The 23,391-nt window shown below is 42.9% G+C and overlaps 1 protein-coding gene across 3 annotated transcripts; it reads right to left on the reverse strand.

Annotated features, from left to right (window-relative positions):
• RNF126 (ring finger protein 126) lies at positions 1-20,160 on the reverse strand. Of its 3 annotated transcripts, XM_088149535.1 has the most exons (11): positions 20,006-20,088; positions 19,287-19,397; positions 17,994-18,077; positions 11,581-11,639; positions 8,749-8,812; positions 7,044-7,288; positions 5,635-5,703; positions 5,133-5,202; positions 3,802-3,895; positions 2,718-2,833; positions 1-980 (listed from the first exon to the last, which is right to left on the reverse strand). In XM_088149535.1, exons 3-11 carry the CDS (start codon positions 18,054-18,056, stop codon positions 819-821), a joined length of 942 nt encoding a protein of 313 aa, XP_088005661.1. In that variant the 5' UTR covers positions 18,057-18,077; positions 19,287-19,397; positions 20,006-20,088; the 3' UTR covers positions 1-818. The 3 variants fall into 3 exon arrangements, with proteins under 3 accessions (XP_088005661.1, XP_088005662.1, XP_007436699.2); XM_088149536.1 differs by lacking the exon at positions 19,287-19,397 and having other exon boundaries at positions 20,006-20,113; XM_007436637.3 differs by lacking the exons at positions 17,994-18,077; positions 19,287-19,397 and having other exon boundaries at positions 20,006-20,160.
• Between the last annotated feature and the right edge of the window lie 3,231 nt (positions 20,161-23,391).

The raw sequence follows: 23,391 nt of genomic DNA on the forward strand, positions 1-23,391 counted from the left end.
TAGAGCTGAAATGTCCATTTATTTAACAGCAGTAATAATTTAAAATTATAAAAACCCCTTTCTCGATATCGACTTGCCAAAAAGGGCGGTGTTAGTAACAGGGAAGGAGGGGAGGAGAAACTGTGCAGGGTCAGGAAGTGGCTCTGATTGTTAAATCCACTCCCCACCCCTGTTCTTCCTCCCCGCCTTTTGCTGGTGTCTAAGGTGAGCTTCAGTAGCTCCTCCAGCAGCGGAAAATCCACAGGGGAAAGAAGGGGAAGGGAGCAAGGATCTCTATTACATTTCTACTTTCAAGGGTCGGTATCATCAGTTCTTAAAGAGAGCTGATGGCAGGACAAGAAGGGAAAAAACCATCTGTCAAAATTATATTAAAAAAAAAAAATAAAGAGAAAGGAATAGACAATCCACTTTAGAATGCCCCTTTGGAACTCTGATCTCCCTCAAATCCAGTGCTTGTTCACGTTCCGATTCCCTGCCGCTCGTCACGCAGCGCGGTGGGGCCGGTTTTAAGAGTCCGCACAGCAGCACAGTTTAGAGAGGAGGCCCCCCATTGTCCCTTGAGAATGCGAGATTTAACACCAAACACCGGGGTGGGGGGGAGGAGGGAAGAGAGCGGGAAGTCGAGGGTCTCAAAGTTATGACGGTTGAGGGGAGAGTGTGGAGATTCCCATTCCCAGCCCACCCCACAGCTCTGTACTGGAAATTCCCCATCCCACAGATTTCCCCTGGTGGTGGTGGGGAGAAGCAAGGAAGGGCTATGACATTAGAAAAGAGCATGAGAGTGGCAACATTTTTTTTTTTTGCTTGTTTTTAAAGATTCATGAGTTGTTTGCAGAGTTTTCGTTACTTGGTGAACTGGAGGAAGAGGAGGAGGAGGAGGATGACGAGGAGGAGGCAAAATTCATTGCGGAGAGTCCAGGCGGGTTCGTGGCTGTGTTCTGCCCACTTAAACTTTTCCGACACACTGGGCAGGTGTCATGCTGAGGAAGCAGGTGGAGACAAAAAAGACACAAAGAGATACAGAGAGCAAAAATGTTGTTAGAAATGAAAACAGGTATTTGGCCCACGCCTCAGTGCTTTCTTTAAGTACAGCTTGTGGTGGTTGGATTCAAATCCAGAAAGAGGCCTTGGAGCACTCGAGTGCAAACACAGCGTGGGTTGGCAACTCCAAAAATGAGCAGCAGACAAGTGCTGTGTTCCTGCCCCTCTGCCCCTTTGGAATTACAACTAATGCGCTGCACGGCCCTATTCTGTAGTCTCCCTTTTGTCAAACGCCCCAGACAGGGCTCTGCATCACAGGATTTCCATGGGTGGGGGCTTGGCATTTATACAGCCAGAGGCAATCCTGAGTGGATCCTCCAACAGCTAAGAATTCGGGGGTAGGAAAAAAATAAATAAAAATGGGAGGCACAAGTGTTTTTGGCACTGTCAAGGGTCAGAATGATGGACAGGCAAGAGGCAAGATGCTGGAAGTAAACACAGAACTATGCAGAGGCATTCCTGGGAGGGAAAAAACAAAGGAAAGCACATTTTGGTAAAAATTAAGAGAATCCGCTTAAAAGGGCAGTGTAACACTTCAGATTCAAAGGGAGATGTGCTTCGGCATGTCCAGCCCCAAATGTAGTCCCTGTCTGCAACTCCTTAAAAAAACTGTCTTTTCCCAGGTTGTGTGGCTGTCCTGTGCAAGTGGCAGTTCAACCAAAGAAAACTGTTTGGTTTACAGAACTGCCGACTGGGGTTGCATATGCACCCCACAAATCCCAAATCTGAAGCCCTGCATAGCACTACTGACAACAGAACTACTGCCTCTACAAACTGTGAGCTTTTTGCTGGAGGCATTTAACCAGAGGCTGAACAGCCATCTGTGGGAAAAACTACACTACTGATAATTTAATTACATGGTCTCTAACCCCCTTTGCAAGATCCTGTGTAATTCCATGCCAAGATATATAACTGTTCCCCTCAATCCTGATCTTCAAAAGGATGGTCAAAAACTCATCTGTTTTAAATGGACTCTAACTAAGATGATTTATCTAGTATACTGTAAGCTGTTAACGCCTGACTTTGAGACTGAATTTTCAGTTACACGCTTTGGAATTATTGGGCTTTAAAAATGACTTTCAAGGGCTGCGTATTGATTTCTAGAGAGGAATTTCACTTAAAAAAAAGGTTTATTGCAAAAACATGCAATGTCTCAGCAGACAAAAGCTGCTGTTCTTAAAAAGAAAGTATTAGGCCTCTAAGGAAGTAGAGAATGTGGCAGGGACCTCACTGGATGAGGGGATGGGCCCACAGTTTGCACCTTTGGGGATGCTTTTTAAAACATTCAAAATGTGGTTACTGAGAATATCAGAGGCATATCACCCCTCTCTTCTTTTTAAAGCAAAACAAATGTTCTGCTGAAAATTGACGATCTGCTCCCAATCACTGACACAAAGTCCCGCAAGAATGTAGCAGGAAGGTAGCATACAAACCATGGACCACCCCCACCCCCTTTGCCAGCAGACTTTCTCCCAGCCAGCTTCTCTCTTACCCCGCCCAATCTCCTGAGATGGCTAATATTCTCCATTGCTATTAAAGAGTGTCTGAAACACAGGAGGCCAAAGGAAATCAGGCTCTCAACGTGGCCCCAGGTGGATCATCCCTGGCCTCCAAAAAGCAGCTACGGACCTGGGATGCTCTGCTCAATTCTTCCAAGACTTTCCCTGACAGCTAACCTGTTCCAGCCAGGGGACTATGCAGCCATCATGGAAGAGGTGATTACAAGGTAACTGTCGCACGCTCTCGCCAGCTTCATAATCTTCCTTACAGACGGGGCATTCTAGCCCCGAACCTGCAATTGGAAAAAAAAGAAAAAAGAATTAGCGCTGAGCTGTCCATCCCCATTACAGGTCGTTTAGGGACCACAATTGGGATCAGCAACTCAGTCGTTAAGCGAAGCGATTGCTAAGTAAAGCTGCAACTGTGCTTACGATCTTCCTTCAGCATTCCTTTGCTTTACAGAGCTGTGAAGGTCATAAATGCGAGGACTGGTTGCAAAGTTACTTTTTCATCACCGTCGTAACTGCGAATGATTGCTAAACAAAGAGTACTTATACATATAAACCAGCTAGCAGGGGAAAATCACAGAAACGGAAACGATAGTAAGTGTTCTGGATGATGATGAAGGCAGAAGTAATTGGAATGTGTTAAAAATTTACAGCCAGGTTCCCTAAGCTTCCTGTTATTAAGGTACACTGTTCTCAGCCCATTCAATTGGGTGGCTAAACATATTTGCTGTTCCTTTTCTTTTCAGATGGCTGAAATGCCAATCTTCTTGGATCCTTCAGGTTTCATCTACTGAACATAATGGAGCACTATAGACAAACAAGCAACAGTCAGCTTCAGAAATGTGTCCCTGTTCAATGTCATCCAGCCACTCCATTTGAATAGGAGAAGATTAGAGAGAATGAAAGGTGACTCTGTTTTGCAGCCCATTGGCAAAAAAACAAAAACCAACATCTTCTGAAGTTTTAGGAAAAAACTGAGATCAGTTCCAAGTTAATCTAGGGTGAGCCTAAGAAACCTTGCCCGTCTCTGGTTACCAACCACAGAAAGGAATTAAAGCCGCCAACCCTGAACCAGAGACTAAACCAAGGAGCAAAAGAGAGGAAGGAAAGCCAGCCAACAAAAACTACAATAAAGCAGCAGAACCTTTTAAAAATAATAATGCTATTCAAAAGAAAAACTCTGATTGGATGATTTAGCTCTTTCTGAACGGCTGGGGGGAAAAAAGAGGAAGAAAAGTGACTAGGCCATTACCAACGTGCTCCTCTGTTATATGAATTGTTGGGAGGGCCTGAATCTTCTCCTTGTCCGCAGGAGGCGGGCCGGTGTTTTCAAACTGATTCAGGAGCTGAAAGAAAATAAAAGGGTGACAAAGGAAGGGGAGAAGGCCACAATCTGTGGTCCCTTCCAAGAACCACTCCCAGCGCTGGTGCCAGATCGTAGCTGTTAATCAAGCTTGGAAATCCCGGGAGTCTCCAATCCAAGTATTACCCAGGCCAAGTCCTTCATTACTTCCTAGCCCATAAAAAGTCAGCCTGCTGAAATAAATTCAGGGTTAAAGTTAATTCTTGTCACAGGCTCTCTTTCCTTTCAGCCCTGCCCATTTGGGGGAAAGCATTCCAGCATCCCATTCAAACACCCAGTGTAACAGTCCACGCCTGAAAAAAGACACAACTGGCGCCTCCCCCCCCCCCCACTGTCTAAGGTCTGGGTATCAGGATAACCAGGGTCAGCTAAACCTCCAGCAGCTGGTTAACAGCAATACAACCCCCCTTTCCTGCCTTCAGCTACTTCCCCACCCCACCCAACAAAGATGGCGTGAGAGCAGCTAGGAGCAAACCTGGATGTCCCAAGCTTAAGAGCTCAGTCATGATCAAAAAACCAACCCAGGTCCTCGAGTTGAGGCTGGAGACACTCTGTCCAGGAATGCTTTACCAGGACTGGACTCCATCATCCCTTCCAATCCTCCAATTTTCAGGCTAGGCTTCTGCTGCCACCTGGCCCCCATTCAAGTGTGCATCTGCTCCACTGAGACACTCTACAAAGCCCAAACTCCAGCTTCCTTTAAACCATTTTTAAGAACAAGAATCCCACATGCTTAAAACCTCCCGCTCTCAGCAGCTCTCTAACGCCAAATGTTTTATGGGAGGTATGTAGAGGGTTACCTCCAAATTACATTTACACGTAACCAAGTGACATGGATGTTTGAGAGGTTCTCACCTTGGCCATGTTTATAACTGCGGTTATAAAGTTTTTATATAAGTTGCTGCATAGACCAAGGTACCCTGATCTAAGTACCCTGTTTCCTCCCAGTTTTTAGCCCAGTGCCTCCACAAAGCGCGTAAGCAGGGTTTGTAGGCTACAGTCTTCTGCTGTTGGCCTCCAGCATGAATCCTGGGACAGACTGTCCCCTAACACGGAGGTTCCCTTTAGCTAAGGGAACTTGAGCCTTCTAAAATTAAACTGTGGGAGCCCACAAAAGAGAACACAGGAGTACTCAGTTCTGAACCCTCCCTATGCCACCATTCTATCCCCTCCCCACCCCGCAAAAGGAAGAGATGTGCCCTACATACAGCCAGCTGTACCTGAGTAATAATGGCATCCAAGCCGTTGGCGCCCCAAGCGTAGTCCATGGGATTTGAATGCAAGACTCCCCTTTATAAATAGAAAGCACCAAAACAAAGAAAGGACAGGAGGAAAAGTTAAGCCTTCACTGGAACTGGCAGGCTGCCATACGGCAGATGGTCAAGGTTTATTGACTTTGGAGGATTCTTAGAATAAGCCTAAGAATTCCATTTTGCTTTTCAGTTTACTCAAGACGTCATGGTTTATATCTACCAGGGATGAATAACCTTTTCAGAAAGAGAGTACTCTATGGTAGATGAGAATTCTAGGGTTTGAAATCAACTGTATCTAGAGCAGTGTTTCTCAACCTCAGCAACTGAAAAATGTACGGACTTTAGCTCCCAGAATTCCCATGCTGGCTGGAGAATTCTGGGAGTTGAAGTCCACACATCCTAAAGTTGCTAAGGTTGAAAAACACTGATCTAGAGGGTACCAGGTTGGAGTGTGCTCTGACCAACTCACCAAGGTCCTACTCCAAGGTTTGGTATCGTGGTTGGTGCTATAATCCCATTGACCAGCTGCTGGATGATTCTGCCAAAAAGAAGGAAAAAACGAAATTTGAGGCATTCTCAAGCAGGGAGAAGAGACTTGCTGAATGAGCTCACGGTTCCCCAGTTTCTGGTGCTGGGAGGAAAATTTGGAATTTTAAAAGGATATTAGGGGCCCTATTAGAGAATGACTACCATGACTGCCATCCTGTTCTTTTTTCCCCTTTTTGTTCTGCTCTAGTTTGGTTTGTTTGGTGTACTGTCAGCTGCCAGAGCTGCCTGGAGTTGGGCAACACCAAATGGAATAAAACAAACGAACAGTCCACATGGCCATCATGAAACCCCTCTCCCTCTGGCCCCAGGTTTCTCTCAACCATCCCAGCTAATACTTGTCCTTTTTTCCTGGCCAGATGAGCATAAGCAAAGCCCTCATCTATACATAATCACTCTCCATTTTACTTTCCAAGACGTGGTATTCAGCTCCCAGCATCCGATCTGTTAAGTCCAGAACCACCTGTTGGGGGGCCAAAATGGTCAACCTTTGCAACCTCCTGGATTTGTTTTCCCACTTGGGGATAAATGAGCCTCATAAGACTGTGCAAGGTTTAAAGCATCCATTCCATCTTCTTCCCAACAAACTCCCTGCGCCATGTCACATCCATTTCTTTTCCAGAGAAGCACTAGCTTCAGTTGCTAGGAAATTACGGAGCCTTGTTCTAAGAAATAAAGATAATGCTAGAGACGGGTGCTTTTTCTGTTAAACACATTTATTTTCCTTTTCAACCTGGTCTGGCAGGAAGATAGTGGTATCAAAGACGGTGCTGCTGCTATCACAAAGGGGACCCCAGAATAATCCTATTATTCTTAAGTGCAGATCTTTCTAAAGCAATAGAAGATAAGGACACTCTTGGAAAAAGCATTCCCTTCTCATACTTTACTAAATTGCCTCTTCTAATCTGACCCTGCAGTGACATATGGGTGTATCACTTAAGCATCACTGGCTGCCTTCTTAAAGACAGTGGCCATGCTCTAGTGACCTCCAAATGGTGGCTAGAGATATGGGCATTGCCCAATTCTTCCACTCTGGAAGTGTTTTCTGGAACTTAATCTTTTAATTATACAGTATCTTTCACCTCCAACCTGGGTGTGGCTTTGTGCACAGTGGCTTTGTGCACTCCAACTTTGTGCACAGTGCTGTTCCAACCAATTTGGCTGACCCAGACTGGGGCGAGCTGCTGTTTTAACTAAGGCCCCCACACCCCCTCCCCAAACTATTGTTCTCCTGCATGCAAGTTGAATCAGCAGTCAACATGAACCAGGAATCCACTTCCACGGTTTTAAAGGATCTATATTCAAAGAGGCAACACTTATGACTGTCCTCACCCTTCTAGTGTGGGGACTCCCTCGTGCCTCCCAGCTGCCCGCCGTGCAGTGAAACGAGCCCGGGGTTGCCTGGCTCCATATCGGTGCCGAGACTGATGCTCCCTCTCCCGCCTGTTCTCAGCATCACGGTTATCTTCTGATTGTGTGTTGGATCCAAAGGCTGGGAACTCAAAACTGTCGTCAATTATCCCAAAGGCAAACTGACCGTAGCCCTGTGGGAGGGTGAAGAGGGGCTGATCCACATTCTAGAAGGGAGAGAGAAAGAGCCAGAGAGAAAAAACTGCTTAGAACAGAGGAAGGTGACTTATGGAGACCGGTGAGAAGCCTAGGACCGCCTGTTATGGGGGCAGATAACCTGACATCTTCTCCAGATACAGGTAGTCCTCACTTAACAACCATTCATTTAGTGACTGTTCGAAGTTACAACGGTGCTGAACAAAGGGACTTACAACTGGTCCTCGCACTTGCACCTGTCTCAGCACCCCCGCAGCCATGTGATCGCAATCTGGGCACTTGGCAACCAGCTCGCACTTACAATGGTTGCAGTGTCCTGGGGTCATGTGATCGCTATTTGCGATCTTCCCAGTTGGCTTCTGGCAAGCAAAATCAATGGGGAACTGCATGATTCACTTAACAACTGTGTAATTCACTTAATGGCCATGGTGATTTGCTTAATAACCCTTGCAAAAAGTTCACAAAATCGGGTGTGACTTGTTTAATAACCACCCCACTTAACTAATTTTATGATCCCTATTGTGGTTGTTAGGTGAGGGCTACCTGTATTTTTGAATTAGTTCCCACAGTCCTTTACCATTACTCATCTTGTCCGAAGCTCATGGGAGCTGAAACTCCAAATGTCTGATCCAGGTGCCTCTCTTTGCTTTTCTGCCAGTCAGTTGAGCTCTGAAAACCCACCATGGCACCTCTGGAGACTGGGAGGCACCTCTGGAATTTTGAGAGCACATCATCATGGCTGTCATGGAAGGAAAGTGGCCCATTTACAAAATGGCTGCCAGTCACAAAATACTCATTTACCAATGAGTTTTTTCTCTGCCATCTTCTCTAGGACTCTCCTTAACCACCTAACTTCCTTTTTCCTTTTCTTCTGGGCAGCTAAGTATAGAAAGCCCTGGGATGGATCCACTAACCGTTTTTATTTTCTAATACCCAGTGAGGCCCAAAGGTATCCACAGAAATAAATATAATGCTAGGGGCTCCTCCTTTGTGGGAGCTTTCTGCATTAATTTGGAAATTTTAAAAAAGGGATCTGGTTGGGTGCCAAGGGAGGTGTCTGTGGGGCTAACCAACGTCTATAGTCCCCAGCCTGCCTAACTGTGCTGCAAATCCTGAACTAGAATGGAAGGAACAGAACTTTCCAGTCAACCATGGACAATTCACTATGGCTAGCAGCCTGGCTCCAGGGAACTAAGATTTTCTTGGTCTAAATGAAGAGGATTCTAGGCACTGCACTGAGTTTTTAACAGGCAAAAGGAATACCATCCATTGACCCTAACGGACACTCTCCATTCCTTTCCCAAGCTGCAGGGGCTCATTTAGGATTGGAACCTGGAATCTCTTGCCCCTCTGTTAAAGCAAACGGGGAAGATATAAAGATCCTGGGTAAACATTTTGCAGATTATTCTTCATCTCCTTTCTATGTATTTATACCCATTACACAGAATGGAGACTTTTATAAACAGCTCACCTCAAACGGATGTCTGCTCTGGTCACTGGTCGAGGCTGAAGAGCTGGATCCATTTTCAACATTTCTGAAAGAGGTTTAAAAAAAAAAAAAAAGCAAATCAGCCTAGTAAGATGGAAATTAGGACTCCTGAGAGCTACTTGTGGACTAGAACTATAGTCAGACAAGGGAACTGTACATTTTCAGGTGCCTCTCTCTTAGAAAGAAAGATCAGAATATGGATGAGTAACTTGTGTTGGGTTTACAAGAGTGATAGAAACAATCTGTGACAGACCTTCTCTCGGGGAAAAGAAAAATTGCTAATATTTTTTCTTGTTTTTCCTTCTACATGTATTATTTGACTTTTTTTTTAAATCTTTCCCACTTCTGCTTCATTCCTTAACCTATCTTTCTATTTTTCCCAAATTGCAAAAAGATTCCCCTTTTCTCTTCAACTTATCTTATGATTTCTTCTGCTTTTTAATAGATGGAGAACCTGTGCAGAGGGACAGGAGGCTCTGCAGCACCTAACACCATACTTATAAAATATAAATGAGGAGTGCTTGAAATTCCTTTTCAGGGCCCCACACATGCCAAATGTTCCTGGCAGAAAGAGAAATAGCACTGGTGGATGAATCTTCTCGTCCCTGCTTTATGTATACTGCATGCTGTGTAATCTATTCAGAAGAAAACCCCCTCCTGCAAACAGGGAGATTTACTTTCAGTTACTTAATTATATTACTGTATCTTTTACAAGGTGTAAACTGCTCTAGCATACGCATTGTGAAGGATACAATAGATCTGTCTTAATTAAATATATTTATCTGCTTGTGAAAGGAAGAAGGAGCAGAAGAGTATCATTTATTTTACTGCAATCTGAAACCAGTAGTCCCAGGGGCTTAAACGGGTTAAAACCTGAAACCATCTCAGTGGGGAGCAGAAGCTAATTTAAATGTCTGCAGCCTCCTCCCATATTCCCTCCTGAAATCCTTTCTGCCACCAACATCAAGTCATTCTTTTTCTTCTCCTTTCATCTGCTTTTTCCAACCTGGCAGCCAAATTAAAAGCGTGCCTCTGGCAACTTTTGAGCTAGCCTAATATAGATTTGGACCCATTTGACTTAACTTGAGTACATTCGAATCTGCTTTTATTTTAACAAGGAAACAAAGCAAAAATAGTAGATAACAAGAGTAACAGTTCTTGATAGAGACCTTTGGCATAAAACTTAACAGTGCCAGTGAAACACAGCAGAATGTAGGGCCATTCCTACATCCTGCAAGAATACAGAACTGCATAGGAGTTCACCAAAAAATCAACAGCAGCCCCAGGAATAGATAGGAACACTTGCATGCAACTAACTCTAAAAGCGTGGGAGAATAATGCATCTTTGCCAGACGTTAAGGGAAAAAAAAAACTTGCGATATATAAGAGGATTTTGAAGGGAAGGATTTGCCAACCTTTCTGAGCTGGTGGGCGAATGTGGAAGAGTCTCACCTTCTGGGCTGATGACAGAAGCAGCTACAAAACTCTGATCTCCCAGAATCCTCCTATGTCGTTTTCCTGAGCAAAACACTGGGCAGCAGTTTATGATTTTGTAAGAAAGTCTATGAGGCCCTCAGACACACTTAGAAACAAAGATTACACAGGAGGATGGTGTTTCGCTTTGCAGCACGCCTACTTCCCTTTCTTTAAGTTTTAGATTTTTTCTTTCAATGAAAGACGTCAAACGGGTTCCAGGCAGACACTAAAAGAGGTATCTGAAGGCTCATTACCCCACCGGGCATTACACTGGAGACCTCAACTCTAGTTCCAAAGCTACTACTAGGGCAACTTTTGTCCTCATAACCACTTCTAAGGAGAGGGGACACCTGGAAAGCAGAAGGGTCCAGTGTAGAGGGCTATAGAGATGGCCTTGAAGAAAATATGCAGCAACTGTTAATAAAATAGGAGCTTAGCCCAAGAAACAGGAAAGTGTGAGAAAAAAACTCAAGGTTGCCCCACCGTGACACTCTTTGGTACAAGAGGGAGGGAAGGGGAAACACTGACAGGCCTTCAAAATTCTGCTATTGTAACCTGTATCAGGACAGTTTTAGCATTTCATGTGGAGTCTGTTTTCTGACTTCCTCTATGTCAAAGGGCTGACATCAAGGCCAAGTCACTTGTTGTGTTATGGATACCATGACCTAAACCAGTGTTTCTCAACCTTTGCAACTTCAAGATGTGTGGACTTCAACTCCCAGAATTCCCCAGCCAGCAAGTCTGGCTGGGGAATTCTGGGAGTTGAAGTCCACATGTCTTAAAGTTGTCAAGGTTGAGAAACACTGATCTAAACTGATCATGGAAATTTACCACTGCTTGTGCATACAACTTGCACCAGATATGAGTCAGTTAATGACATTTAACCAGCCTGTGTGCCACTCCTTCCTTGTTGTATGTGTGGCAGAAACAAACTGAGGAAACAGACTATACTGCGTCCAACTTTAGGCAAGGGAGATCATTTGTGAATGCATCCAAGAGAAGTGGGCCAGGAGGGAGGGACACAAATGCTAGGAAATGGGCAGAGTCTTCCCCAATTGGCCCCAGTGGCCAAGGATGGAAGCAGTCAATTAGGCTGGCATTCTAAGGAAAAGAAGAATTTGGCTAAGGGCCTTAATCAGCTGCACCTATCTTCTAGATATGGGGAGTTTTTCAACACAAAGAAACCAAGATTCTTATCCCCCAATCATAATGCTCTATATGTGTAATTTGCTCCTCCCATGCAGGCAGAAAATGGCTCTTGAGAAGTCATGTCAACACCGGACCCAGAGCTATCCCACACAGGCATTTGCCATTTCCAACAATAAAAAGGTTTGTTACCTTGGTTCCTCAGGCAGCTCTTCAATAAAACCAGATTCGCACCTTGGGCAAATGTAATCCTACAGGAGGAAATGTTGTGTGAGAATGCTTTACATTCAAAAAACCAGCAAGGAGCAGAAGATGGACACCTGCAGGGTGATCTCTGGCAAGAGAATCAGCCAGCCATGGTCTAGACATCGATGTTCCATAATTCAACAGACCCAGCCTTGCCTCCACTGGTAGCTAACCTCTCCATCATGAATTCATGTCACCTACAGATTTCGCTCAGGCACAGTATTAGTATGAGTTTTTTGCACATTTGGAAAGTGAGCCAACGAGAATCCTCTAAGCTGAAAATGGCTCTATTTTCTAAGTTACAGTCCTATAGACAGAGGTCTCCATAGTGGATACTTGTGTCACATGCAAAATTATGTTCCCAAAGAAAAAGAGGAGAAACAAAGATGAATTCAAGTATTACCTAAAAACAACTACATGTGAGCTGATACGGTTTTTGGCTGAGGAAGGAGTGAGCACTGGATTGACTTGTATTGTTAGAGTTGATCTAACATTTTCTCTGAATACAGAGTGGAAGGATGCTCTGCTCTCATTAGTGAAAAGCTGGGAGAGGAACTTCATTAGTCTGCATGCTTGCATGCAACAGCAGGCTGGCATTCTGGAGAACTGTGACATATCACAAACAAGCTGCATGCCAGAACAGGTGTTCCCCAACCTTCCCAGGTTGATGGGCACATCTGAACTTGCAAGAACACGTTGCAGACATTCCTGCAAAATGGCTATTGGGGAGACAGCTTATTCACAAAATGGCAGCTATGGGGGACATAAGGGCTGACTTGCCAGAATATTCCTTTCCACCCTCTCTAGCCGACCTACCATAGAATGCTCTCTACTATTATCCTTGCTGGCACGTCCCATTTTTTTAAAAATAAAATCATTATTGAAAGATGTAGTGTTAAGAAGCTATGCAGGCACCAAGGGAGATGCAGCAGATTGCAGAACTAGCGCACAGAGCCAATCTGCACCTGGTTGACTATGTCGGCCAGCAGATATGGTTTAAGTAATTCACAAAAGGAATGCTATGCAAACCCCTTTATGGACTTTTTGCTGAAAATGGAAAAAAAAATGAACTGGTGATTTATGGATTTGATGATTAGAAAGGGTAAAATATGGGAAGAAAAGAATCATGATGTAACCTTAAAGAGGGAGGACAGATGATAAATTTATTTGTAACTGCTGTAAAGAAGATCAGAAGCCATTTCTTTATACTTTCTTTTCTTTTTCTCTTTTTCTTTTCTTTATCTATTCACCACTTTTCTTTACTCTTTTTCTTATATTTGTATAATTTTTACTATTGTATAAAATTCTTCAATGAAAACTAATTATAAAAAAGGGAACACTATGTAAAACCAGACTTGGAATTTGCAGCCGCCAAACAAGCCAGAATTTGTAAACCAAATGCCAACCCTAATTTATAATCCCTTGGAAGTGACAAGCCAGGTATCTTGGCTCAAATAAAACAATCAGCTTCCTTTTCCTAGTTAACTTACCTTATCATCATCCTCTGGCAGAAACAACCGGGCTGCAAGTAACCAGCACTCAGTTCTTTCATGGTAAGCCAGTATCCTTCAGAACCCTAGCTTCCTGTTGTGTCCAAATGCAACAATATTACCAATATTCATAATTAACCAGGCCTTTGGAATAAGCATGCATAGTACTAGGTTGTTAGATTTCTTTAACTAAGGCACCAATTTACTTTTCATGTACAAAATAAAGTTACCTCTCCATAGACATGCAGCTATGTATACCTCACCCACCTGGGATTGGCCTTCCCAACTGACTAAACTTCTCCATGTTATGGTGCTCTTTCCACAACATCTAGGCCAGACTTTTCTCATCTGGGATTTCTCCAGACCAGTGTTTCTCAACCTCAGCAACTTTAAGATGGGTGGACTTCAATTCCCAGAATTCTTCAGCCAGCCATGGGAGTTGAAGTCCACCCATCTTGAAGATGCTGAGGTTGAGAAACACCGCTCCAGACAGATGAACCTCAGCTCCCAGAATTCTTAACAGCCCTCATGCCTCTGGAGGGCACCATCTTGGGGAAGGGTACCCCCAGGCCATCATGTACAGGAGAGCTCCCCGAGTAGACAAAATCCATGTCAGGACTTGTATTCTGAGTGTGGTTTAACATTCATAATAACAAGAAGAACACATGTTAATAACGACAACTAAAGAAAAAGTAAGGTGGTAAGCTTCACCACATTCTTCAAGTCTCATGCAGCAAGGATTTGGCTCAGTGATGACAGAACACCTAACAGGTTGCCAGGAACCACAGGGCTGTGGGGGATTTATGGGGAGAAGGACAGAGGTAACAGCTCCAGCAAAGCAGACTTTGGGCCCACAGCTGTCTCAGTGACACAAAGTGAGTGCTGATTCTGTGTAGTCAGGCTTGCACTGATGAGTGGCCAGGTGTGAAGGTGGTAAGCTGCTTGGCTACAACTGAGAACCAAACTCTGAACAGGCTGAGAGAGCAGCAGAAAGCCGGTCTGCTTGGGGAAACTAGTTTGCCCAGACTGAGCACAAGGTTTCCTTGATGGATAGATGATGATGATGATATTTTCAGGATTCGCTCAGTGTGCTACGACATGGTCTGCATGAACCACAGTTTGTCAAACAAGTCATAATGGTCTTATCTGCAGATAAACTATAAAAAATCCACAAAGTCTGGATTCAAAGTCCCTCGACTAAAACCAAGCAAGCTGTGTTACAATTTAGCACAATGTATGAAATCAGCTTGTGGCTGGATTTATACACTGTGCTAAATCTTGGTTTATTTAACTATGGTTACTGAATAAAAACACTATGGCGTAGTGAGATGTGAGAACCCAATCTCTAAGTGGGTAGATAGGTGAGTGCAAGAGGCCAACTGGATTCCTACAATTGGCTGAGTTTCAACAATATATTAATCCAACCTAAGCAAACTATATCACTGATCTAAGCTTTTTAAGCATTTTATATTCACAACAAGATATAAGCCATTTTGCACTTTGCCTAGTTAGCATGATATTTTAATGCAGCCTGACTCACAATATAGGGTATTTGTTTTTGGATTAGTGTGATACACGAACCCATTCAAATAGGAATCCAAGGTTTAAAAACCATAACCAACAGATTTAAACATGCTAAAGAAAAATCAAGCAAACAATAAAATGGCCTAGCTTTAGAGTGGAAAAGGCAAACTGGATTCCTACACCATGGTCTACAACTGACTGAGTTTTAACAATACATTAATCCAAACTAAGCAAACATTACAGCATAGTGTGAAGTGTGAATCCACTTGCACACTGAATGAGTGGGTCACATATTGAGTTAATCCTTAATATAACCTGTTAGATTATGGTCTGAAGATGCTTCAGTTTAGAATCTTGTACTGATCTGCAGGTTTGGTTCAAGGGTCCAACAATCCTTTTCCACTCTAGAATTCTATGGTTCAGCATGTCTAGTGAATCTAGCCACTGGAGTTTGCAAACCACCTTATGGTTTAGCATGCTTTGTTAATCAGGTCATGAATTCAGATGCATACAGCCTGGATGGTATTCTCAGGCATCAAAGGTTTGAGTTAGTCATATTTCCAATGTCTGCTCTGAGGCTAAGCTGATGTCCTTGGAAGAAAAATGAACATGTTATTCTCTACATTTGGGTTTTTTAAAAAATCTTTTTAAAATATCATATTTAGAAGGAATCATTTAAGGACAGAGTGTTTTTCCTTAAACAAATGAATGCCAGTCCTTCACTCAAGGCATCAATTGCTGTCTCAAGATGTGGTGATGGCTACCATTTAATGTGGTTTCAAAAGTGATGCGACAGATGCTGGGAGGTAGAAAATAGCTAGCAAAAACTTATAATACCTATATATAAATTCAAGTTTCAGAAAATGCGATTCCCCATACAGCAGGTGTCAGGGACAACAGTAGAAGTGGACTAGCATCCCAAGACGCATTGGTGGACTATCTGAAGGCATCTAACTGGCCAAAGTGAAAGGAGAATGAACCACTGATTCCATGCAATTTGTACTTTGCATCCCATGCAACACTGTGAGTTATTAGTTGCAGCTTCAGACAATTTGTTCGAAACATAATGCAGGGCAAGGGTTCTTCCTAGGAGAAATCCCACTGCTGGCTCTGCTACACGAAAATTCATTCTTAACACCTCCACCAAGGTCTCCTTCCTTGAAGGCTATCTGGATGAGCTGTGAGTGCCTTTATCTAACTTTTCCCATTATGCAGTCCACTTGGCTGGGCACACAGATAATTGTTTGCTTAACCTTAATTTATTTCATAAGCTGTAACTGGCTGGATATACACATGCTAACTGATAGCCTATCGTTACAAACTTCTAGCAGGGTTTATACAGCACATTAAACTGAAACTAAATAAACCATATTGAGGTTTATCATGATGCATGAACCCAGCCAGTGTGGGTTATAATCCATCATTTACAGCTGAATGTGTTGAGCAAACCCAACAGATTTGAGTGCATTCAATAAACCATAGTAAACAAAATAATAGTCTATATACGTGAATCTTATTGGCATTTCTGCTCTTGAAATGCTAGATATAGAAAACTTTTATCTGGGGTTCTAGAAACCAATACAGCAAGCAGAGACTCTGCTTTCATTCTCATTGTCCTTTAAAATGTTTCTTAGTTGTCTTTCAAGGCCACTGCCTTCCCAAGGTGACTTACAACACTAGATAACATATTTTTAGTACAACCCACTCATAATTTGCAGTAAACCAATCAAGTATACTGCTTACCATAAAATACAAACGAATAGATTCAACGAAAACCTGCTGGAGAAGTAACACAAACAATGATTTTCAACACCAGCTTGGGGGGGAAAAAAAAGATTTTAAAATCTCTCTAAACCAGTGATGTGCAGAGCCCTCAGGATATTTTGGGAATGCCATGTTCCACAGAGCATTCAGAATATCACTGAGAATGCCATCTCTCCCTAGTAAACATTTCTAACTAAGAACTGTCGATACTGAATATTACTACCTTAATTCTGGATCCATCTTTTTAACTCCATCCCAACTTCTCATACACAGTTAGGTGGCAGCACCCTGCTAAAAACTATAGTATGTGGGATCAGATCTGGTTAGTATTTGGATGGGAGACCACCAGAAATCCCAAAGCTGCAAACATCCTGGAAGGAGGCAACAATAAGACATTTCTGTACTGTTGACAAGGAAACCACATTGATGTTGAGTCTGACTCAAAGGAGAACATACCTTTGCCTATCTTTCCTTGCAATTATCTCCACCCTAGCAGATATTCTTCCCACCCAGCCCTTGGCTGCTGTTCTGCTTGCACCATTTCTACTCACAAATTCCTCTGACTCAGTTGACCACAAGCGTATGAACAGCTGCTGCCTCTGGTAGTGAAGATACCATGCAGGGCCAAAGTCTATCCTTGAATATTAAGTATTAGGGAAAAAAGAACATTTTTAAATCCTCTCTGATCTCTTCTAAAGCATCTGGCTGAAGCTAAATTAAGGGAAACAGAAGTAACTTTTAGCACTATTGTTCTAAGCAATAACAGCACAGATGTAGCTTCAGAGTTCATCCACAACATCTGGTCATCACAGGAAAGTGCTTCATGCTAATTTTCAAGCCATAAACTTTACACCAGCCTTCTCCATAGGATACCCTCCAGGCATTTGTGACTACAACTTCCAGAATTCCCAGAAGGGAATAGCCTTGGAAGTCAGTGTCATTTCCCCTGCACTGCAGATGTAGGATATTGAGGCATAAAGCAGAAGCCAGGGCATACATTGCACAGTGCCATAACATTGGTTCCTTGGTTCAGATTTAGAGCAACATATGATTCCAGCCATTGTGAATTATAAACCATGGATTTTGATGTAAGGTTGTGAAATCAAACCACTACAGCTTGTTTGGTAAACTATGGTTTACAATGCATGAACCCAGCCTGACAGTCAGTTGCTGAGTATAATAGTAATGATTAAACTTGTATGCTGCCCAACTCTATGATTCTATGAAATATAAAGTGGGGATTGCCTGGCTCATAGCTCAGTCTTTTAACCATTATAATATACTAGCTTCTTGAATGAATGAGGCATCTGGCTAGCCACTGATGAAACAGAACCCTGAGCTAGATAGAACTTTAATCTTATCTAGAAGGCCTTTGTATATTCTTAGGAAGGGCCAGGTCTTTTGATTGACAACAAATAAGCAGAATAGGCTAAACTGGGTCTGCTTGTTCAGAGGGAGTAACAGAGGGTGAGGACAACAAAAAGTATGTATGTGTGAGAAAGAGCAGTATTGTTTCATGTCTGGCTTCTGGGCTTCCCACTGGGTTCTCTGAAATCAGGAAGCTGAGCTAGGTAGGCTTACCTTGCTCTGATCTAGCAGGGCTCTTCTTACACTCATATACATCTTTATGGAAGTCGAGTCCATCCACAGCCATTAACCAACAGGCTTTTAAAAGGAAAAGGAGAGGACCACTTACCATGAAAGCTAAAGCTGGATCCAGCCTCTAATTAAATGCTGAAAATTGTTAAAAAGCCATCCTGGATCAATAGGTGTAACTGAGAAAACCAACAAGAAGCCCTGTTGACTCAAACCAAGATAAGCCCATTTTGTCCAAAACTATGCACATATGAATGCCCTAATGGAAGTCCACAAGATGGACCAGAAGGCAACCCTTATCCTCCACTATTTTATCCCTTCAGCAACTAACCAGAGGTTACCACCTCTGAAAACTACCCAAATGACAGACATCAAGGGTGGATGGTTGTGTTCAGATATAAAGGGGAGAGATAATACATGAAAAGCACTGAATCACTGAACAAGAAGGTATTTAGGTAGCCATCTAATTCAACCCCCTTCTCAGTGCTTTCTGTGTAGGACAGATCACCACTTCCATAGCCCATGTATTTCACTGTTACACAGTTTTACTATTCACAAGTTCTTGGTGAAATATGCTTCTCTCTGATTTTAACCTGCTTATCCCAATCCTGCTCTCTCGAATGACAACCCAAGTCTTTCAACAGTTCTTCATAATGCTTGATTTACAAACCCTTCACTATCTTGATTACCTTTAATTCTGTCCATGGCTTTCTTAAAATGTGGAATCCAGAACAAAACATATTATTCCAGATGCAATCTTAACAACATAGAACATAAAATGAAATTATTACTGGCTATGATCCAATCAACTCATGTTAACTAAAATAATTACACACTCCTTCATTTACTGATGACCCATTTCCCATCCTTCTCATCTGTCTTTCTAAGTCTATTTTAAACTGTACAACACTTGGGATACAAGCCACTATACCCGCTTTTTGCAAAGTGACATGTGCACAGATTCCAGAGAAGTAGTAATTGTGTTAGTCTTCTGCAGCCAACCAAACACCTCATGCATCTTAAAGTATCAGATTAATTATATATGTTCATGAAGTGGGCAATAAATGCAATAACTGAGTGAAGCCTTAATATACACGGATGACATAATATGTAAGAATGCCATTAACATTTTATTCATCCGACCTAAGACTACATTTAATTAGCAGTGCATTAAACTATTGGGTTGTGTTCAACTTGTGATACATTAAGACACACAACCTTTTCTTATGCGCAGCACTAAAGCTATACATGTAAAATAGGTTGTTTTAATTGTCCCACCTGTAGTTATGCTCTAGGGCTTTTTTTCCTTTTGGTACTGATGGGTTCTTAGTGGAAAGCAGGATGTGAGAGGATGTCCTCTTCTGCAGCAGCCCTTGCAGTAATTTGCTTCTGGGATATACCATTTTTATGAAATAAATGTCAACAGAGGTGCCTCAGGGTGTCCTAAATGAGGGTCAGGAAGCCTGTAGCCTATCCAAAGTCCCTCCAACACGTCCAACAGTCAGGGGCAGCTAGAGCCAAGCATTTGGAGGCCTACAGGCTCATCACTCCTGCTTTAACAGTATATCAAACAATGAAACCAGTCTCCCCCAACCTGGCATGCTTCACATGTGCTAGATTTAAGGACCCATCACTCCCACCGAGCAGCAGGAACAGGTGATAGGAGGTGCAACCTAGTAGAGAAAAATCTGGAAAGCCACAGATCCCCACTTCCCACTTTCAATGAATCCTCCATGTACGCGGCTAGTCTACCTTGGGTTACCAAGTGGGGGAATGAAGGCGGAACGAAGATCGAAGGATTAAATTAGCCTTCAACAACTTGACACTCTCCAGATATTTCAAACTACAGTTCCCATCACTCTCAGCCATCAGACTAACGGCCATGCTGGATGGGGACGGTGGGAATTGCAGTCCCAGCTTATCAGGAGGACATCAAGCTGAAGACGAATCAGCTCCGGTATTATCATCACCACCGACCCTTCTCTTTCCCTCCTCACCGGTAAGCGCGGCGCGATCTCGGCCGAGCAGCAGTGGCAAAAATACCGTCCCGGCTGCGGGGAAGCCTCCGCCATCTTGCTTCCTCCTTTTCCTCTTTCCTCCCCCCCTTACAGGGAGTAAGACCGCCACACGCTGCGTCAAATTACGTCAAGACGCTTGGCAACGCAAATTTTCTACGGCGGCCGGGCAGGTTTAAGGGCGGCCCATCTCTAAGCAAAGGAGGGGCGGGAAGTCAGAGCGCACAGACTTCTGCCTCCTAGTCCTAGACCGGCAATTTCCGCCGGAAGTGAGGGCTGCCTATGGAAAGGCCGAGAAGAGGCCGGTTGGGGAGAGGGGTTTCGCGGGTGCGCCACGAGGCTGCCCTACATACCGCCGGGCAGAGGGAGGGTCTTGCCTGCGATTCTAATCCGGGTGCTTGCTTTTCAAAGCACGTGACCTCTTCCTGTTTTCCAGTATCCGTGTTCGCGCGACATGCGGAGTAAAGTGCGGTTGGCGCTTCGCGGTGTAATGCGAGCCCGCCCGTTCTTCCTGTCTCGTTTTTTTAGGTCCCCTCCCCGCACTGCAAACTACGGAGGGGAGTCAGCGGGCCTGATGGGCAACTTCATTAAGCTTTCCTCTTTTTTAGCGACTGAATAGCATCTTTGCAAAACACGCTTGATCTTTAATTCACTTGGTTTAGCAGGGGGTGCAGATTAGATCTGTTTCCCTCCTGAAGTGGCATCCAGCAAAGTAGAGAGACGGGGGTAAAAATTGGGTGGTGGTGGTAAAGAAGTGTCATCAGTTGAAACTGAGTTTGTGGACCTTTTAAAAATCACTAGGGGGCGCTTGCTTCCTACTGTATTTTTCTGTTCTGCATAAAGAGTAGCATGTTTTCGATAATGTAACTTAATAGATCAGAGTAGTCCTAGACATTGATACGTAATATGTGCTGTCGGTATTATCGTAGGACTTTTCTCCATGCATCTCAGACTGCCTGGCTTTCATTACCTGAGGATCAGGTTGTTTCAAGGGCGGGAGGTCTGAGTTTCAATTTCTGCTTGCATTTTCATTTCAAAGGAATAAGGGTACTCTTTTTCTGAGACATTAAAGACGCTGCCAGGTAGAGAGGCAACGACTGGCTTCACCCACTGCACTTAGCCCAAGTGTGGTTTCATTTTTGTGGCATAGCGCATTGTGCAGACCCAGTCTATTGTGGCTTCATCAGCAAATTATGTCTGAGTATAATGCATACACCCAGGCAATACTGAGGTGGACATTTGCATCTGATTCTAGACTTTCCTATCATCCCTATTTCCAAATTCCCCTAATGCATTTTACTAATACAAACACTGTGCCTGATTCTGGAAGATACTTGACCATGACTGCTTGTACATCTCTTACAGTCAAAACTGCTTCTACTGTATATGTATTTTGTGTCTTCCAATCAGTCTTGACTCCTGGCAAAAAGACCATATGGTTTTTTGGGGCAATGTGTTTCAGAAGTGGTTTGCCACTGTCTCCTTCCTAGGGAAAAGATAGAGATCCAAAGTCACCCAGCAGGCTTCTGTGCCTAAAGCAAGATTAGAACTCATTCTCCTGGCTTCAAGCCCAGTGCCTTTAACCACTACACCAAACTGGCTCTTGTTTCTACAGCACCCTACCAAAAAAAGTTATGGTAAGTGGTTTTGAGTTGTGGGAGCTGAATAATGAACCTTATACAAAAGGCTTAGACGGGGTGGGGGGACAGCAATCTGTTTGTTACTAAATTTATATTCTACTGTTCTGTAAAAATAACATGTGGAGCAGCTAATAATATTGTGGATAAAAACAGGATTAGAATGAAAACATTAGTAACAATTAAAAATAATCAGTGAAACAAGATATACAGTACTGTAAATAGTACTCACCAGTTAAAATCTACTTCAGTAATATCTTAAAGCCTATATGCTGTCTGAATAAAAACATGTTTACCTGTTAGTGGAAGGACAAAGCTAACCTTTTGCGGGAAAACCAGAGCTGCAGATAATAGACTTCATGTTGATGAAAAAGTGGATTATAGGAGCTTAGGGTCTATAAAGGCATAGCAATGTGCATTTGAGATTTTTAATGGAAAAAAAGAAACTATCCAGACTCATTGGATGGATTCACCCATTGCATTAAACCAGAATGTTGGTTTTACCTTAGTGTTATGTGAACCCAACCATTGTGTGCAAACTATTTTTATGGCTGTATTGTGCTTGCCCAACTCCTACAGTTTGGTCAATGAACCATGGTTAAAACACAGCACAATATGGGGAATTACTTAATTCTATGTCACCTCTTAAAGAATACCAGCCAAAAGGGCAAATAAACATCTTTATTAAGATGGAAAATATATTGCCAATTTATTGTGCAGGGTCCAAAAGGTCTCCCTTCAGTTTTATTTTAAAGAAAAGTATCTTAGGCTATGCTTACCTGAACTATTCTAGGGAATTCCTCCCTTCCCCACCACTTGTTATTTTTCAGTAAAGTCTATTATTGATGTTAAATCTCACATTAGAAACAAAGGTAGTCCTAAGGAACTGGTTAGGCAATATTTTACTCAAACAAGTGTGTGGAACTGAATTTTCCAGAACTTTTCATTAGGCTAAGTAAAAAAAAACCCTAAAAGTTGTTTAAACTGAAACAAAGATGTCCTCTTCCCCATTGCCTCTGTAAGCCTTCACTCATGTTGATTTTTAGATGATCCATATTTTCATTTTTTGCACAGCATCATACAGCACTGCTGTCACTAGACAAAATTACAATGTCTATTTCTAATTCTCACCATTGCCAAACCTGTCCTCGCTGATTAAAGTTTTCTTGGCGTGAATAATATTTAGGATGTATACAGTCATTTTAAAGTGCATGCTCCACATTATTTTGGAAAGGGATCGGAACCTTAATGCTGGAGCATAAGCTTGATGAGTTTGTATCATCAGAACCTCCCAATAGGTTTGGCAACAAGTGATGTGAAAAGCCTTTTTGCCTGTGAAACAATGAAATATTGCTGTTCCCAGGTTAAAGGGTATAACTCAGCCTCCTGTTTCTACCTTCTTGCAATCTTTTCAACAGACCAGAAAGGTAAGTCAATATTATTATCCCCCTATGGCAGATGGGAAGGCTTAAGAACATAAGAAGGTACATTATGACACACTAGATTATTTATCCATTTGGCATCCTGTGAGCAAAGTAATTCGTTCACCCATCCCCCATTGGATGTTTGTCATTCAAAACATGTCCAAAAAGTCAGAGGCAGCCATTCTTTTTAAAGAGAATGAAAAGAAGACTGATAAAAGTGGTACCTATACCTTTTATCCTCATTTCAATTTAGGTACCATGTTCACATGTACACACACACACACATATATATATGGCATACACCTTT

Source organism: Python bivittatus, unplaced genomic scaffold (genome assembly GCF_059951505.1).
Source record: "Python bivittatus isolate LINGU-HERP-01145 unplaced genomic scaffold, Pbiv_v1 ctg000580_np1212, whole genome shotgun sequence".
Lineage (NCBI taxonomy): Eukaryota > Metazoa > Chordata > Lepidosauria > Squamata > Pythonidae > Python > Python bivittatus.

Coding starts and splice junctions, on each gene's coding strand:
- RNF126 (XM_007436637.3), bottom strand. CDS start 20,080: ATGGCGGAGGCTTCCCCGCAGCCGGGACGGTATTTTTGCCACTGCTGC. Junction 7,289..8,748: donor AGAGCAGACATCCGTTTGAG/GTGAGCTGTTTA, acceptor TCTCCCTTCTAG/AATGTGGATCAGCCCCTCTT. Junction 5,203..5,634: donor AACCTTGGAGTAGGACCTTG/GTGAGTTGGTCA, acceptor CTATTTATAAAG/GGGAGTCTTGCATTCAAATC.